Source organism: Carya illinoinensis, chromosome 2 (genome assembly GCF_018687715.1).
Source record: "Carya illinoinensis cultivar Pawnee chromosome 2, C.illinoinensisPawnee_v1, whole genome shotgun sequence".
NCBI classification, from domain to species: domain Eukaryota; kingdom Viridiplantae; phylum Streptophyta; class Magnoliopsida; order Fagales; family Juglandaceae; genus Carya; species Carya illinoinensis.
This window is the reverse complement of record NC_056753.1, coordinates 25,353,649-25,369,914: the sequence shown is the minus strand read 5'-3', so window position 1 is coordinate 25,369,914 and position 16,266 is coordinate 25,353,649. Positions and strand designations below refer to the sequence as shown.

The window sequence follows — 16,266 nt, the reverse complement described above, 5'->3', positions numbered from 1 at the left end:
TGTCTCTCATCAAAGATAAGTTCCCATTCCCCGTGGTTCATTCCCAATTCACTTTTTTTTTTCTTTTTTTTTTTTGAGTTATGGAATATAGATTATAGAAGATAGGATTAAATTGAAGAGTTAGAAAATGGGATTGTAAATTGTGTGCTATGGTTTTTTTTTTTTTTTTTCTCTTTTTGTTTTTTGAGTTGTGGAATATAGATTATGGAAGATAGGATTAAATTAAAGAATTAGAAAATGGGATTGTAAATTGTGTGCTATGGAGGATTGGATTGTACATATGTTTTTATGATTGTAATTTGTAAATTGTTTGGTTTAAAATTCTCTAAAATTTCGGATTGAAACCCTAAACTTTTAGAATTGGAATCCTAAAGTTTAGGATTCCAATCTAAAACCCTAAATTAATTTAAGGGTTTCAAATTTAGGGTTTCGGAAAACCTCTTTAGGGTTTCAAATTGGACCCCTAAATTAGTTTATTGTTATAGGATTTAGTCCAAGAGAACTCCTAGAGCAAGATCAAATCCAGGATGCCCAACTAGGCTGCATCTTGTGGGGGTAATCTTCTCCATTAAACCCCATAACCTTTCCCATACAAAATGTTAGTTCATTTACTCCAAAAATTTCCTACGGGTATAAATGTACAATTGCATTCTTAAAAGAGTAAATCAGAAAAGGGGTAAAGCTTATTTACTCATCATTTTCTATTATCAGTTCAGCAGCCGAGCCCATTGTACCAACCCCACCAATCCCCAGCAAAGCCAAAGCAAGCTCCTCCTCATTCCACAGTCTCAGCCCATTACTTAGTCTCTTCAACACATCTGCATCTACCTCCAGCGCCCAACTTGGAGTGCAACCCACCATTAAGGTCACAAATCCTGAGACATAAGCACGCCACGTAGCCCAATCACAACCAAGTGATATTTTCCCATCAAGTGCACTAGCCAGAAATTCCAAATGGGTCCCAAGGATTTTTGGCCGGCGTTTTGATGCAGATGACGTTGAGTCAACACCCCAAGCAAAAGCTCCACAAAGCACGGCAAAGTAAGCAAGAGCATATCCCGCAAGCATTGCTACCATCCCTTCTGATCCTTCTTCCAGCTCAGATCTGTGAACAGATATAAACCAAGATGGCAACGTTTCTTTTATTAAAGATTGAACTAGACTTAAGCCACCTGATAACCATACTAAAGAAGCCGCAAGGGCAGCTGCCAGTTTCACCCGAGTCATTGATGCAGCAAGTGAAACTTGTCTGTATCGCATTCCAATCTTGCTTGTCCTCAAATTCTCTAATCTCTCTCTAGGAAGCCCACTGGATACAATATCTCTGACAGAATGCATCAAGAGCGAAACAACCTCTTCTGTTATGAACATGATATCTCTAATGGATCGATAAACTCGCAGATAAAGGATACCAGGGGCAACTGGAGAAATCCCACCGCAGAAATGGGATCCAAATCCATGGCCAAGAAGTGCTCCAACCCCACCGCTGCTTGAGATGGGAATAGCATTCAGACCGAGTGTTGCAGCGAAGCAGCTTTTAAGTAGCTGAACCACTGCATCACTGTTATGGAGAAAGACAGTTTGAGAGGCAGAAAAGACAAGGAAGTCACTCCAGCGCTTTGCCTTTTGTGTCCACAGAGAAGCCACGATTGGCATGCAAGGCCATGGACAACCTGCTGCAAGGGACTCCAAGGCTGGGCCAGCCAGATTTAGAAAACGTTCCGACGCTCTGTCAATTTTGTAAGTTATAGTAAGGCTTACAAAGGCAGCCAGAGGCAGTGGAAGTGTAGATGGAGAGCTTCCACCTGTGGGAACCATGTCAGAATATCTTATGAGAAATTACATCGACACTAATAACTATTTCAATATATAGAAAGAAAATCTAAACATAAGCTTCTCTCCATATGCGAAAAGAAAATCAATTCTAAAAGGCCAATTTCAATAGCTAATGACAGTACTATATGACTGTAAGACATGACATAAGTTTTTTTTTTTTTTTTTTTTTTTGGGGGGGGGGGGGGGGCGGAGCCAGGGGACCAAAAAGGGATGAATTCTGATTGACAAAGCTTGAACTCTATGTAGGTGGTCTTAAGTAAAGATATTAATCAGGTTTGATAACATCTTGCGTAGAGCTTCTGAATTTGGACGCCATTGATAACCATATGCATACAAATGACATGCAACAGAAGTAAAGGTCTTTCGCCCACCGTCTAGACATGCAAACCCCTTTAAATAAACCTACTTATTGAGAAGTGATGACATGTTAAGATAATACCTGCGGAAAGACTTGGGATATCAACACCAGTAGTAGCCAATATTTTTTTAATCTGTTCCTCAACATTAGAAAGATTTGCAGCAGGACTGGGCCAATCTGTTCCATTCATAAAAGCTGGTTTCCAAACACCTCTAGTTACTTCAGCAGAGAAGTAGCTCACAATGGTTGCCAAAGATGCAGGAAGAAAATCAGCTAAATCTTTAAGACCTGAAAACCATTAATGGTTATAAATTACAGAAGTACATATCTAAAAACATACTGTTCTCCACAACAGATAGAGGAGGATTTATTCTGGATGTACAATTCAAACAACTGGCTGATTTATCAACTCAAACAAAGAACTGCTTGTCATTTATTGATAAGCCAAGTCAATAATGGAAATTTGAGGATATCATATATGTTAGGTTAACCTCAGTCTGTCTTACAAGGAACATCTTATAGCCTGGGGTGTAATCTAATAGAATTGAAAATATAAAGATTGTTCGATTTATTCCATGGACTTTTCAGGTATAACTAGCAAAAGCCCAGAAAGAATCAAATACACACACAAGGCTAACCTGTGGCCAGTTCACGAGGAGAAAGTTTTCCATGAGCACAGGCAGTTAAAGCAGCATCAACCACAAAGGGAACAGCCTCCAGAATATCCCAGGAAGGTAATTTAGGTCTTAAAGAGGTATCTTCATTTCCAGGTCCAGAAGAACTACTACTTCCTGATGTAACAGAAGTTAAGGATTGGCCTCCTCTATTAATCTTCTTGAACATCATATTAAGAAGCCCATCAACAATCTTATGAACTGGGGTTCCATGAACAAGACCAGAGAGGGTTGAAGCTATACATGCTTGATGCTGCCGATGCCACGCTTTTAATTTCGGAAATGAGTCCACAAATACAGGATGTGGAGATAACAAACTTGCAACTGCTGAGAGCCTTCTCCTGTTCCGACTCTTATTGAAATTTCCAGAAGATATTAGGTGTGAGTTTCGTAATAATAGGAGGTATTCAGGAGTTAGTTGGGATCCAACTGTGGGTGTCTCTCCTACTCCATGTTCAAGAGGAGGATGATTGAACCTCCATAGCTTCAAAAGAAGAATAAATGCATTTGAAAACACAGCATGAGCAGAAATTTCTTCCCCATTTGTAAGAACCCATGGGACGTCAGGCACACATGAACCAAACACCTCACAGATTGGCATCAGTGAACATGCAAGTTGCGGAACCTGGAAATAAATTCAGAAAATAAATTAATTTTATTTTGTGGATGACATGAAAGTCTCAGTCAGTGACGCCCTCTGTTGAGTAGTCACTGAGTTTGAAAATATATCCAACTCCAAATCAATTTAATTGAAGGTTCAACACTTTAAATAGATATATTAATAACAAATAGAAACTGTAACAAATAGTCCACGAAAAGTAGAAGCTTCTGATTATTGACTCTGTTTCTTGAGCCTCTATCCCTGTTTCCTCAATTTAACAATTGTGCTCCATTTGGTAGCTGAAAAGGCACTCAACCGAATTCTTAGTTCAATGAAAACAACTGAATTCTTATTAAATCGCAGGCTAGTTATTGATCACATTCATTTGACCTTCCTTGTTCTACCATCTATTTAACTGATATCACTCACATTGTGGCAACCATTTTCTGGTTTTTCATTGCACCTGAAAAAACCATCTTAAAGCTAAGCAAAGCATTGAGGAAAGGGATCAGTTGGGCTGCAGATTGTGAAAAGATAAATGACAATCACAAAGTCTCATTGCTCATTCAAAAACTTTAGCCAAACCAACAAAAATATCATCTTCTTTCATATTCCACGTTGAATAGGTGAAAATAAAAACATACCAAGCCATGTAGAGAGAAAATCTGAATACAATCAATAGATGCTATTCCAACAATTAGTACATTCAGCATTGGAGCGTAACCGATCAAATGGCTGCCATTCCCACAACATTTTGGAGGAGCTGGGGGAGACAATAATCTAGCAATGAAATGAATGGTGTGTTCCTGCATGACATGTAGACATTGAAGTGATCAGAGCAGTTGGATGGTTTAGATATGACCAAAAAGAATAGGGAAAATAGGAAGAAAGGCTAGGTATCAATAGCGTGCAAGGGTAATGAAACTATTTGTGTTGCTATCGAGGAAAAAAAATTAATGCGATAATGTAATAATTTCACCTTCATTACCTGTATATTCCAACCCCGAATTAAGGAGGCCCCACAAAGTATTGTAGCAGCAGATATCTTCTCATCATCTGTTCCTTTGACTGCAATCTCAAATATTTTCTCGAGCTCTGCCAAGCTTCCATTGAATCCATGAGCTTAAATTCAGTGGATTTACCTTTGGCCAATTTCAATTTATTCCAAAAGAAAAAAGATCATTTGATATACCTGGCTTCAGAAAAGAAAGTGTAACTGAAGGCCAGGCTGCAGTTGCTTAAAAGGTACTCTATAACTTGAGCACATAGAGATCACTATTTTTCTTACACAGGATTTGCCATTTATAAAGTGAATAAATCATAATGTTATTATCTGAAGGAACAATCCATCACACAATCATATTTTGTAAAAGTTATGAACTTAGCAAATTAGAAAGTTAATTGGTCGCAGATGTGTTCTCTGAAGCAAATGGGTGGTTTGGGGACAAGGTTTGGCTCAGCTTAATAAAGTGTGATGAGGAAATGGTTATGGTGTCTAGGGGTGAACAACAGTCAGTCCGGACCGGAGAAACCGACCATGGGATCGGTCGGTCTCGGTCCAAGGTTTGTGGATTTTCAGTTTTCGGTCCAGTCCCGGGGTGGGGTTTTCCCGGACTGGACCTATCGAATAGGAAAATGTTTTTTTTTTTATTTTTAAATATATTTTATATATAATAATTGTATAATTAATTATGTAATTTTCATCTAAACTATTAGTACATTAACAATATAAAATTTTAAATATGTAATTACAAATTAATATTCTATTAATTAACTAATGTATATTATCAATTCACCATTAACTAATTAGCAATTACTAACATCTACATCTATGATCTAATTAAAGTTACTAGATAAATTTTTTGTAAAATACCTAAGGGCTAAGTTGTAACTTGTAAGTAAATATAAAGCAATTATAAATATTAATGTAAATTTTAATTAACCAATATATGATATCAATTAACTAACCTATCACCAATTCACCATTAACTAATTATTAACATCTACATCTATGATCTAATTGAAGTTACTAGATAAATTTTTTGTAAAATACCTAAGGGCTAAGTTGCATAAAATGTTAGTGGGCCGAATATTAAAAACTGACACTGTTGAGCTGAAAATTGTAGGATTTGGGATTGGCCATTGGCCCATTTGGTCCGAACCAGACCGGTACCAATGTCCATTCAGTCCGGTTCAAGGTGGGAAAATCCTGAACCGAATAGGTCTGATCCAGTCTGCAAAACCTTCTCGGACTAGACCGAATTCACCCCTAATGGTGTCACACTATAGAGAGGGAAGCTTTATCGAGACAGGTAGTGGAAACAAAGTACAATGTTGGAGTATAGAAACATATAAAATGCAGGAGGGGTGTTTTTTTAGTTTTTTTTTTTTTTTTTTGGTATGTGAATGGGGTATAGTACCAAGATACATTCTATGATGTCCCAAGGGAGGCCAAGCCACATATGACCTACGCCTTCAGAGGACTTGTCAATGGTACAATTGGAGTCCCATTAGAATCATTACAAAGAGTAAGCAGTTCTCCCTCATAAGCAATATGGGATCTCATGCATCAACGACACTCACTAATCATTGTGGGGTATCACAATTCCCCTTCCTTAAATTCCCAAAGTCTTCGTTAGGCCATTCCATCATAAGTGGCACAGCTCAGGTCCCACACTTCTGGCTGGAATAGGCCCTAATATCATAACACCCAAGGAAGGCCCAAGTCATATTGAGACCTATACTCCAAAACAACTAGTCAATATTACAATTGAAGCCCCAGTGAAATCATTATAAGGAACAATAACTTCTCCCTCCCAGGCAATGTGGGATCCCAGCTCTAATATCATTTATAATGTCCCGAGGGAGGCCCAAGCCACATCTGAGCCCATACTCCAAAAGATTAGTCAATGGAATAATTGGAGCCCATTAGAATCATTATAAAGAGCAAGAATTTCTCCCTCTCAAGTAATGTGGGATCCCATACACGCTCACTACTCAAAATGGCGTATCACACGTTTTAGCATGATCTATGGTATGGGGATCAACCATTAAAGGAATATTTTCTAGAGTTGTTCAATATTGCTTGCAGCAAAGAAGCTTGGGCAGCAGATGACATGCAGCATTCTAATGGTATTCTTAGCTAGAATCTCTCTTTTATTCAAGTTGTTTGGGATTGGGAGTTGGAATTGGTGACTACATTTTTTGAGTTAGTGTACTTCCCCAAATTGAGGAAAGGGGGTGATGATAATATTTGGTGGATCCTTCTAAAAAGTTTGAAGTTAAGGTGTACTACCAAGCATCATCTAATTTGAAAGAGCATATGGAAAGTCAATGTGCCTTTAAGAAGTTTCTTTGCGTTGACAGCCTCTTGGGAGGATTTTGACTTTTGACAACTTTTTGACAAGTACTTTGGACAACTTATGGAAGAGAAATGTCATGGTGGTGGATTGACGCTACATGTGCAAAAGGAGCATACATTTCTCATCACATTATACATGGAAAGGACCATATAACAATTTTTATTTTTTAATATTTCTAAACTTATATATTTTCATTCTTATTTTATCCATTAAAGGGATATCTCTTGTATACATCATGTGTACTAGGGTTGCATCCCTTTGTGCCTTTCAATGAAATGAATTTGTTGAACCCAAGGTTTCAAGTTTTGTGTAATTATATATCTACATATGGATTTGGATGATAACAAATGAATTCAAAGAATAAAGGAGTTTCAAACTCAAGTTGTCTACACAATGGAGTCAAGCACATCAAGGAAACAAGCATAAGCAAGAAGGGAATCAATTCACATTAAAGTCATAGAGTAATGTTGTAAATCTATCTTTCACATGTGCATGTTTTATTTGAATATTTTCAAAAGTGATTGATGCTTTTTTTTTACTTATGTAAAAGGTAGATGATTTTGTTTGAAATATTTGAAAACTAAAGTGTGCTCCTTTTGTCATATGTAAAAAGTAAAAGATTAGATTTGAATTTTTTGAAAAGTAAAATGTGCTCCTTTTATCATATGTCAAAAGTAAAAGATAAGGTTTGAAGTTTTTGAAAAATGAATGATGTTGTCTTTGACAATTAAAAAAGAAGAACCTTTTATTTGAATTTTTTGAAAAAGTGAATGATGTTTTTGACATATGAATCTTTTTAAATTTGAATATGAAGTCTCATATGCCTATAAACAGATCATTTGAGAGCTTCACATTGACAATACCAAGAGCATACAACATTCATTCAAAGTTTTCATTCTCTCTTCTCTAAGCATTGAGCCTTAATCATTATTCATTTTGAGAGATATAGTTTGCACTGTATTGTTCTTATTTCACTTATTAAGGAGTGTTTTCTGATAACCTACCCACTATCAGCTCTTGTATCAGTAAAAGGGTGTGTATAACCCTTGTGCATATAGAAATTGTTCTACACAGAGAATAGTTGAATCACCACGTGTAAGGTGATTGCAAGTGTAGAGGGTGTTCTACACGGATCCTTTGTAGCAGTGTTGTTCAAAGGTGTAACAGGTTTCTATCTCCACTTGAAGGAGGTTAAATAGTGAATTTGGGGATCTTCAAGAGGTAGCTTGAGGCGAGGACGTAGGCAGTGGGGCCGAACCTCGTTAACATACTGAGTTTGCTTCTCTCTTACCCTTACTCTTTATATTTATTATTGTTTCATATTTTGTTTATATTTTATATTGTATATTTGATTTATAATTGTTATTTTTTTTTAATACAACTCAATTCACCCCCTTCTTGTGTTAGTCATCTGGGCAACAGAATTTACTTACAAAAAAAAAAAAGGAATGTCCAACAACCCTTCAACTAGTGATTTAAGTATTTGTTTCAAGAACGAATACCGAATTTACCGTATAAAACACCAGTAGCTATTCAAAAGGTTGCCTAATATTTTCCTGGGTTTTTTATTAGCTTATCAAAAGAAAGGTTGCCAAATAAAATTGTATCAAGAGAGGACATTATATGTAAGTGTTGGCTTCAAAGCCAGCAAAGGAGCAACTCATGAATTAGAAAGTAGAAAACCTTGTTATGAAAAATTTTGAAGAGAAAAACATGAAACGGCTTCATCAACAACATTAATTTACAAGTAATTATACCTTGAAGCAGGAGTTGAAACCAAGGCATTTATCAACAAGGGAGTGAGTGGAGCGCCCTTCATAAATGATGACCAACTAGGTGCTTGAGCAGGCACACTATGAGGTATTTGATTGATTTGTCCATTCACATAGCCTGGCCAGAGATATGCAGAGGTGTCTAGTAGATTTCTGGCAATACAAGCCTCAACTATCAAATGGTGCATGTTTCCAGCTGAAATAAAGGTATAGGACGAAGATAAGAAAACCTAAAGAACATATCACGATTCACAATAACAGTAGTCCCATAAAAAGAACATAACAGAACTTGAAGATATATATATACAGATAGAAAAGAATACTGGGGTAAGGAAAAAGCTTGGCCAAAAACCAAAAAGTACCTAAATAATTTTTTTTTTTTTATAAGTAATAAGAAGTTTTTATTCATACGAATGAAATAGGCATAGCCCGTGTACACATTGGATGTTCAACTGGGTTGTTAGAGCAGACTAACAGATAGAACAATGGACGGAGGCAACCGAAACAGTTCCAAGGATCCAAGCATCCACCAAAGAAACATGTTTAGTTTTGTTCAAATAGTCTGCTATTTATTATTTTCCTAAGGAACATTTTCATTCAATCATCACAGCAGTTAGGTACATCGTGAATTCATTTTCCACAGTAAGAACATATGCTGAGAAAAGAGAAGTTTGCAGCCCCATTCAAAGTGAATTACAAGTAGTTTTGGTAGGCACCATGAGAAGACCTTCACAGTCACCACCATATGTAGGCAGACCATATTCAACATTGCTATATTGTTCCACACCTCTCCTCTAACTAAAAATTGCTCTTAAATTGTTGGTGGTTAATAAATCTAATGTTACTTACAACAGTCGATAGGCATATCTTTTAACCCAATGCAATCAAAGTATGCACTCCCCACATTGATGCCTGAAACAAAAAACATTGCCTTTGCAGCTGCCTGATTGGCTGCAGAAACAACAGATTGGGGTGGAGTCAGCAAGCCCTGATAGTCCCCAAGTATCTGTAGGCTAGAGACCAAATCATTGTGGCACTTCCCTGTAACCTTTTTGTCTTTCCATTGATTAGTAGAGCCGCATTCTGTTTCATCAACTGGTGCATTTTCCTCCTCAATTAGATCAGCAACCACAAGTGTTGTGATAGACAACAGAATGCATAATCGAGTATCAAGGCGAGGCACAGGGCCCTCAATGGGATCCCTTTCCTAACAAGTAAAAACACTATAAAAAACTTGGAGTAAGAAATAGAAATAAAATGTATGACATTTGTAATTATTATTTATATATTATCAAATGAAAACCTAGATGGTGATACTTGCTTATTTTATTTTTATTTTTATTGTTATTGTTATTTTGCTAGGTAAATAAAAACTTTATTTATAAAAGATAAATCGGCCTAGCCCAAGTACACAGGTATACAAGAGAATACTTACTTAATTCTAAAGATCAAATTGGGAACTTCACTCAACTGAGACACTTTTTTTCCCTTGGAAATGTAGCTTAGAGAGCAGAAAATTCTTATAAAAAACTTTTCAGATTGCCGACCGTCCAACAAGGGGAAGAAAAATCAAACATCAAGACAAGACACAAACTTACAAAACTATTACCTTTGATTCAGGCCTAATACCAAAGAGAACAAAGACAATTTAAAGGGTAGAAGCCGTAGTCAAATGCATAAGAAACATTGTAACTTATGACTAAAATATTTGACGTGTAGAAAGAAAGAGAAGAGAATTTCAGTACAGTTATAACGAATCCTGACCCTCTGAACAAGACGAAGAGATGCTATCCAAAGAGCTAAAAAAGTATCATGCCAGGACGTGCCATTTATTGCTTGAAGGGTTTTAATCAAACCTGCACACATGAAACCCCATTTTCATTTTTCTAGAAACTGGATTTGAAAGTGGGTCAAGCATCATTTCAATTAAAATTATATGTCAAGAACTTGGAACAAAATCTGGCTTCACCACTAATTATTTCAATAGCACTTGTTGCATTAACTAGACATCCATCCATGACATCTTCCAATAAAAGATCAAGCGGAAGCCAAAGAGCAGAATGGCTAGCTCCTTGGCATGGACCAGCTGAGGAAGATAGAGAACCAAAATCCATGACAGCGTGGAACTTTTGTGGTGAAGTTGTTTTGTAATCCCGAGACAAGACTGTTGGTGCATCTGAAGTCAACTGATGAAGAGCCTCAGGAGTTAGTGCATTTGAATTTCTTAGTGCTGATGAATTTGTTTCAAGTAACCGTAATCGCTGGATGAAATCGACCCAATGGGCAGGCCTGACAAAGTGACAGGCGTATTAATAAAAAAATTCCATTCAAGATACCAAATCTAAAAGTGATTTAAGGTAGTTGTGATCGGGCATCAAAGGCATGGATTAAATAATGCAACGTAGCAAGATTCATGAAACTAATAATGAAGAGGATAGCTCTTTTGGAAACTTCTGCAATAGTATATATAACCATCTCCAAAAGGAATCCCTCAAATATCAATGAAGAACAAACCCTATCCAATGTTTCATAAACCAAACATGATAGTCACCCAGCAAGATTTTACCTACACACAATTTATATAAAATGCATAAAGGTTGGGAAACAATTCATAAACGGGAACAGCACACATACATGTTCCGACGAGCCAAGAAAATTATTCTCGAAATTACTTTATTTTGCAGAAATTGCCCTATTAAATCGACGGACATCACAGTATTTTCATTCTGCAGTCTCTCCTGAAGTTCAGCCCTCTTCTCATCGTAATTATCATGGTAATCTAATTGCATTTCTTGAGATTTAGTTGCCCATATGGACCTCTTATCTGATGTAAGTTCTAGCAACCCTTCATCATCTAATGTTGCATCAAGCAGCTGCCACACAATTGAAAAGATAAACTGAACCACAAGAATCCCAGGTTCACTCGGGGTCATGCCAAATCTCTGTGAAAGAAGAAGAACATCATCTATTGATTCCATGACCCTGCATAAGAAAATAGGTTAGAAGCTACAAATGAAAAAATGACACTGATTTAGCTCAATCGCTATGTAGTTCAATAGTCAGCTTTAAATGAACTAACAAGCTTTATGATGGAAAAATTAGAGAGGAAGTAGAGTAGTATAAATAAAATGAAAACAAGTTCATTCATAGTTGAATGGTGAAGTTCTATTATTACATGAGTCATCTTAATCGAGTTTCTCTTGTATAATCCATGCGTACTTGTGCTGCACTTTGCGCTTTTGAAAAAAGATGACTTACTTATCAAAAACAAGTATAACAAGATTCATCCATAATGCATAAAAATAAGCATGCCATTGAAATTGTAATAAATTTAGAGATGGTAAATTTAATGCAGAGCAACTTCATTACACTTGAGTGGTGGAGTTATTATACTATTATGACTTCTTATTAGTAACCGAAGATTCCATTGACAATTGCCAAAGGCATAATCCAAGTACACAGAAACATTATAGTATTATAGCAAAATCCATGTGCAAAGAAAACATCATAACAACTTCGAAATATTTTATTTCTTTATTTTAAAATTATGAATCAATTGGATGTAATGACATAAAACCGAAATAAAATGTTGTGCATTGTGTAGCATCCAACACACCCCAAGAGTAGGTTTCAGTCCAACCTAACACTGGTTGCTCCAGTTTCATTTTTCCTCAACTCTTTCCATAGCAATTTCCAGTTATTTTCTGTATCTTAAACTCTATGTGCCAGAGACCAGAGCTGTTTACACGGCCCAAACACATATGAGGGGATGAAAACAATGAAGGCATCATTCGTGGTTGAGTCAATGAGATCAAGCAACAATTTAACAGCCTGATAATTACATTTATCCAGTCACAACAGCTAGCACTGTAAGGACATTCATGGCAGAGATACTATAGAATTTAGAATGGGGAAGAAAATGCTGGCAATATTGCCTAAGTGACGACAGTAGAAAATGAGTTTTTGCATCTCAAATAATTTTCTCCTTAACATGGCCATCTTTGGCAATGTTGTGATGCTAGGTAGCTTAGCAAGGCCAAGCAGTCGTTAGGTGTTGCCTAGTGACACTCTTAAAGTATTTCCATACAGTTCTAAATATCTGCTATATAGTTATCAAACAGGAGGCGCCGGTTTTTAGTCCTCGACTCCTCGAGGTGGAAACTGTATGACACTAAAATAAACTTGAGACCAACATGTGATATATCACAATAAACTTAAAAGTTTAAAAATATAAGATTAACATTTTCAAAGAATTTAGCTTTTCCTATCTTTGACTTTCTTATTTGTTGCAACATACACTCTTAACATTATCAGTCAGCACTTCCACAATTGTTCCAGGCCACACGGCAACAGAATACAATCAAATGATAGTGACAAGGTGAACCAAACAGAAATAAATGGCTCTGATAATATAACTCACTTCCGATAATTCAGATCATTTATCTGAAATTTAAGGGTAAAGGCATGTCTCTTAAGGAGTTCAAGATAAAGCCTATATGCCACCGGCCAAGATTGTCGATGCGGAATGACCCTGTACAAAAATTATCTCCGTGAATGTGACTGCCAAAAACAAGATAGTTGAACAAAAATGATAAGGTCACGCACACATATACCTATACAACACACACATAAATATATATATTGATAAGTGTAAATATATACATATGTGTGGTAAATATATACATATTACACACATATATGCGCGCGCGCGCGCGCGCAGAGAGAGAGAGAGAGAGGTAAAAAGAAAGGAAAACCGCCTTTTATAGTCTGATTTTCTATATGTTAAAACTTGATAATACAATAAATCCACAAAAGTCCCCTCAACAGATTATTTGGCTGAGTTGCTATTTTAGTTCTTGGCGAGCAAAACAACAATAAGAAAAAAAAAATGGATGCACTCTGAATTTAGTTGTTACTTTCTTTTCCTATATTTTCTGAGGAAAAAACGCACAGTGCATTGAAGAGAGCAAAAGCGCCGCTGACTGAAACTCATCGAGCAACAGGCGGTGAAAAGAATCGAACGGTTAAAAGAAAAAAGATTTAAGCAATCTCACATGATTTTGATAATACCCAACAAACAATATCCCAAAAACGGCCATCCCAAATCACCAAAACAGTCTCACCAAAAACAAAACAAAACAAGACCCGGAAAACCATTCAAAACAGAAACACAAACCTCGTGGAGAGCAGGGCAAGTACAAACATAGGCGGCACGATCTTCAGCACCAACGCCTTCTCCAGAAACTTCCAGAGAATAGGAAGGTTGTTGTCCCAGCAAATGTACGATACTAACACGTCGGCGAGCTCCACAGATGGCAGAGCCACTCCGGCGGAGTTTAAATTCGAACATACCTGTAACGCCCAGTGCAGAGGATCGCTACGCTTTCTCTGGGCCACTCTGGTTAGCTCTCTCACGCTGTCCCAGATACCAGTATGTACGGACACCATTCGGCCGATGTTTCATTCCTTCATAGATGGACAAGTGAACTCAGAGACATCCAAAGCCGCTCTATTTCTGTACCAGTTCCTTCAGCCGAATTTGAGGGTCGTATTATCTCGATTCTCGATTTCCAAAAATCATTTTCAGGTAATTCGATTAAAATTTGGTTAGTTAATATATATATATATATATATATATATATATATAAATGATCTTAACAAATCAAATAAATAAGTTCTGAACAGATTTTTGTAAATAAGTATACCACATGTTAAAAAATAGTAAACAAAATTATTATTCATGTGTGTATATATATAATACTCATCCATCATTAACTTAATTTTTATCCTTTAAAATAAAAAATTTAAAAATAAATAGATAATATATTATAAAAATAAAATAAAAATATATGTTATTTAATAACTCGGACGAGATTCCAAGTCTTGTTTATAAAAATTCAGCTCTGGCTAAAAATTATCTTTTACAAATTTAGTTTTGAAAGTTACAAATTCCAAATCGGAACACATTAAAAATAAGGAAACTATTATAAATATAATTAAATTTTATAAAAATAAATTTATAGTAAAACATAATTTTTTATAATAAATAATTTTATAATTTAACGTATCATATTAAATTATATTAATATAAAAATTTATTCGTATAAAATAATTTTGTAACCAAAACATTTAAGAAACCTACGGAAGAAAAGTAGTTACATTGCTTCAATGCTTAAAACATTTAGATGAGTAGTAGATGAAAAGAAACATTTAATATTAGCTGATCCAGACTTTGTTAGGCCACCAACTATTTGTCTAATTTTTCAAAAACATGGCGATTTAGGTTGTAAAATATCATCTCAAATATTATATATAATATTGTTGAGAGGATTGATCAGTCTCTCACAAAGCCAACTAAGAAGAAGTGGAGAATCAATTCATTTTCAACCAAAGCAATAACAACAATGTGCAATTGATAACGAAGTATAAGGCTAAATTTGAATGCTAATGGGGGGTTCAACCAAAAGCTGGCTCAGACCACCCCCCTTCAGTATCTCTCCCTCCCATATTTCACTCATTCAGTCCATCTTCTGATTGAGAGAGCCGACCCTAGTTTTAAAGAGAGAGACTCCTCCTTCTCTCTAGAAACCACCCACAAAGATAGAGACTCCCCCTTGGACTCCTCCCTCATCTCTCGTCTCTCTCTTCTCTAGTTTTTCTTTTCGTTTATTTCTTTGATATTTTTTAGTACAAAGTATGGCGAAAGATTGATCTAGTGCTCTTCATTGTCCAGCAACCATCACGCGCCCCACTACAAGACTCCTAAGATGCCGATCCTTTGGACGAGCGAAGAAGTTCGCCAAACAAAATCCTAAAGTTATAAGCTATAAGTGCATGTTTGGAATTGCGGTTGGAAATATAGTTTATAGCTTTAAGGCTTATAACTTAAGTAATAAGTTCTATTATTGAAAAGTTATTTATTGTTTGGTAAATATATGTTTAAAACACTTTTAAACATGTTACGTTTATTTAAAATAAATTTAAAAAATACTTTTTGATGTAGAAATAACTATTATTAAATTTTTTAAATATTATGATCATATTTTTGAAAATTTGAAAGTTATAATTATTTTAAAATTGTATGGATATTTTCATTTATTAACAATCTTTTTTAAAATTATAATTACATTTTGCATTATTCGAAAAAGTACGTCTGAGAAAATGATATTTTTCCTCAAATGTACTTTTTAGTTTATTTGAGATTAAGTGCATGTTTGGGATTGTGATGGGAAATATAGTTTATAATTTTAGGACTTATAACTTAAGTAATAAGTTCTACTATTAAAAAGTTATTTATTATTTGGTAACCATATGTTTAAAACACTTTTAAACATGTTATGTTTGTTTGGAAACAAATTAAAAAAATACCTTTTAAGGTAGAAATGACGATTATTTAAATTTGTAAGGATTATGATCATATATTTGAAAGTTTAAAAATTATAATTATATTAGAGTTGTATGGATATTTTTGTCTATTGATAATTTTTTTAAAATTTAAATTATGTTCCGTATTATCCAGAAAATCATGTTTGAGAAAAAGAATCAAAATGATACTTTTCTACGAACGTACTTTTTAGTTTATTTGAGATTAAAAATATTTTAATATGTAACACTTAAATAGTCTAATTTTTTTATTAAAAAGCTTTTAAAAATATTTAAATAT

At 35.3% G+C, this 16,266-nt stretch overlaps 1 protein-coding gene across 1 annotated transcript; it reads right to left on the bottom strand.

Annotated features, from left to right (window-relative positions):
- Positions 1 to 547: 547 nt before the first annotated feature.
- Positions 548 to 14,195, bottom strand: LOC122300499 (mediator of RNA polymerase II transcription subunit 33A-like). The gene is made up of 12 exons (XM_043111207.1): positions 13,780 to 14,195; positions 13,024 to 13,134; positions 11,238 to 11,585; positions 10,573 to 10,892; positions 10,368 to 10,459; positions 9,453 to 9,810; positions 8,589 to 8,799; positions 4,458 to 4,572; positions 4,114 to 4,275; positions 2,833 to 3,493; positions 2,276 to 2,482; positions 548 to 1,805 (listed from the first exon to the last, which is right to left on the bottom strand). The coding sequence occupies exons 1-12, from the start codon at positions 14,049 to 14,051 to the stop codon at positions 688 to 690; spliced, it is 3,975 nt and encodes a 1,324-aa protein (XP_042967141.1). The 5' UTR covers positions 14,052 to 14,195; the 3' UTR covers positions 548 to 687.
- Between the last annotated feature and the right edge of the window lie 2,071 nt (positions 14,196 to 16,266).

Excerpts from the sequence above, each read along its gene's own strand:
- LOC122300499 (XM_043111207.1), bottom strand. The coding sequence starts at position 14,051 with ATGGTGTCCGTACATACTGGTATCTGGGACAGCGTGAGAGAGCTAACC. Across the intron at positions 9,811-10,367 it reads CTCTTCGTCTTGTTCAGAGG|GAAAGGGATCCCATTGAGGG; the intron begins GTCAGGATTCGT and ends TTTACTTGTTAG. Across the intron at positions 8,800-9,452 it reads AGATATGCCTATCGACTGTT|CTGGAAACATGCACCATTTG; the intron begins GTAAGTAACATT and ends CCTTTATTTCAG.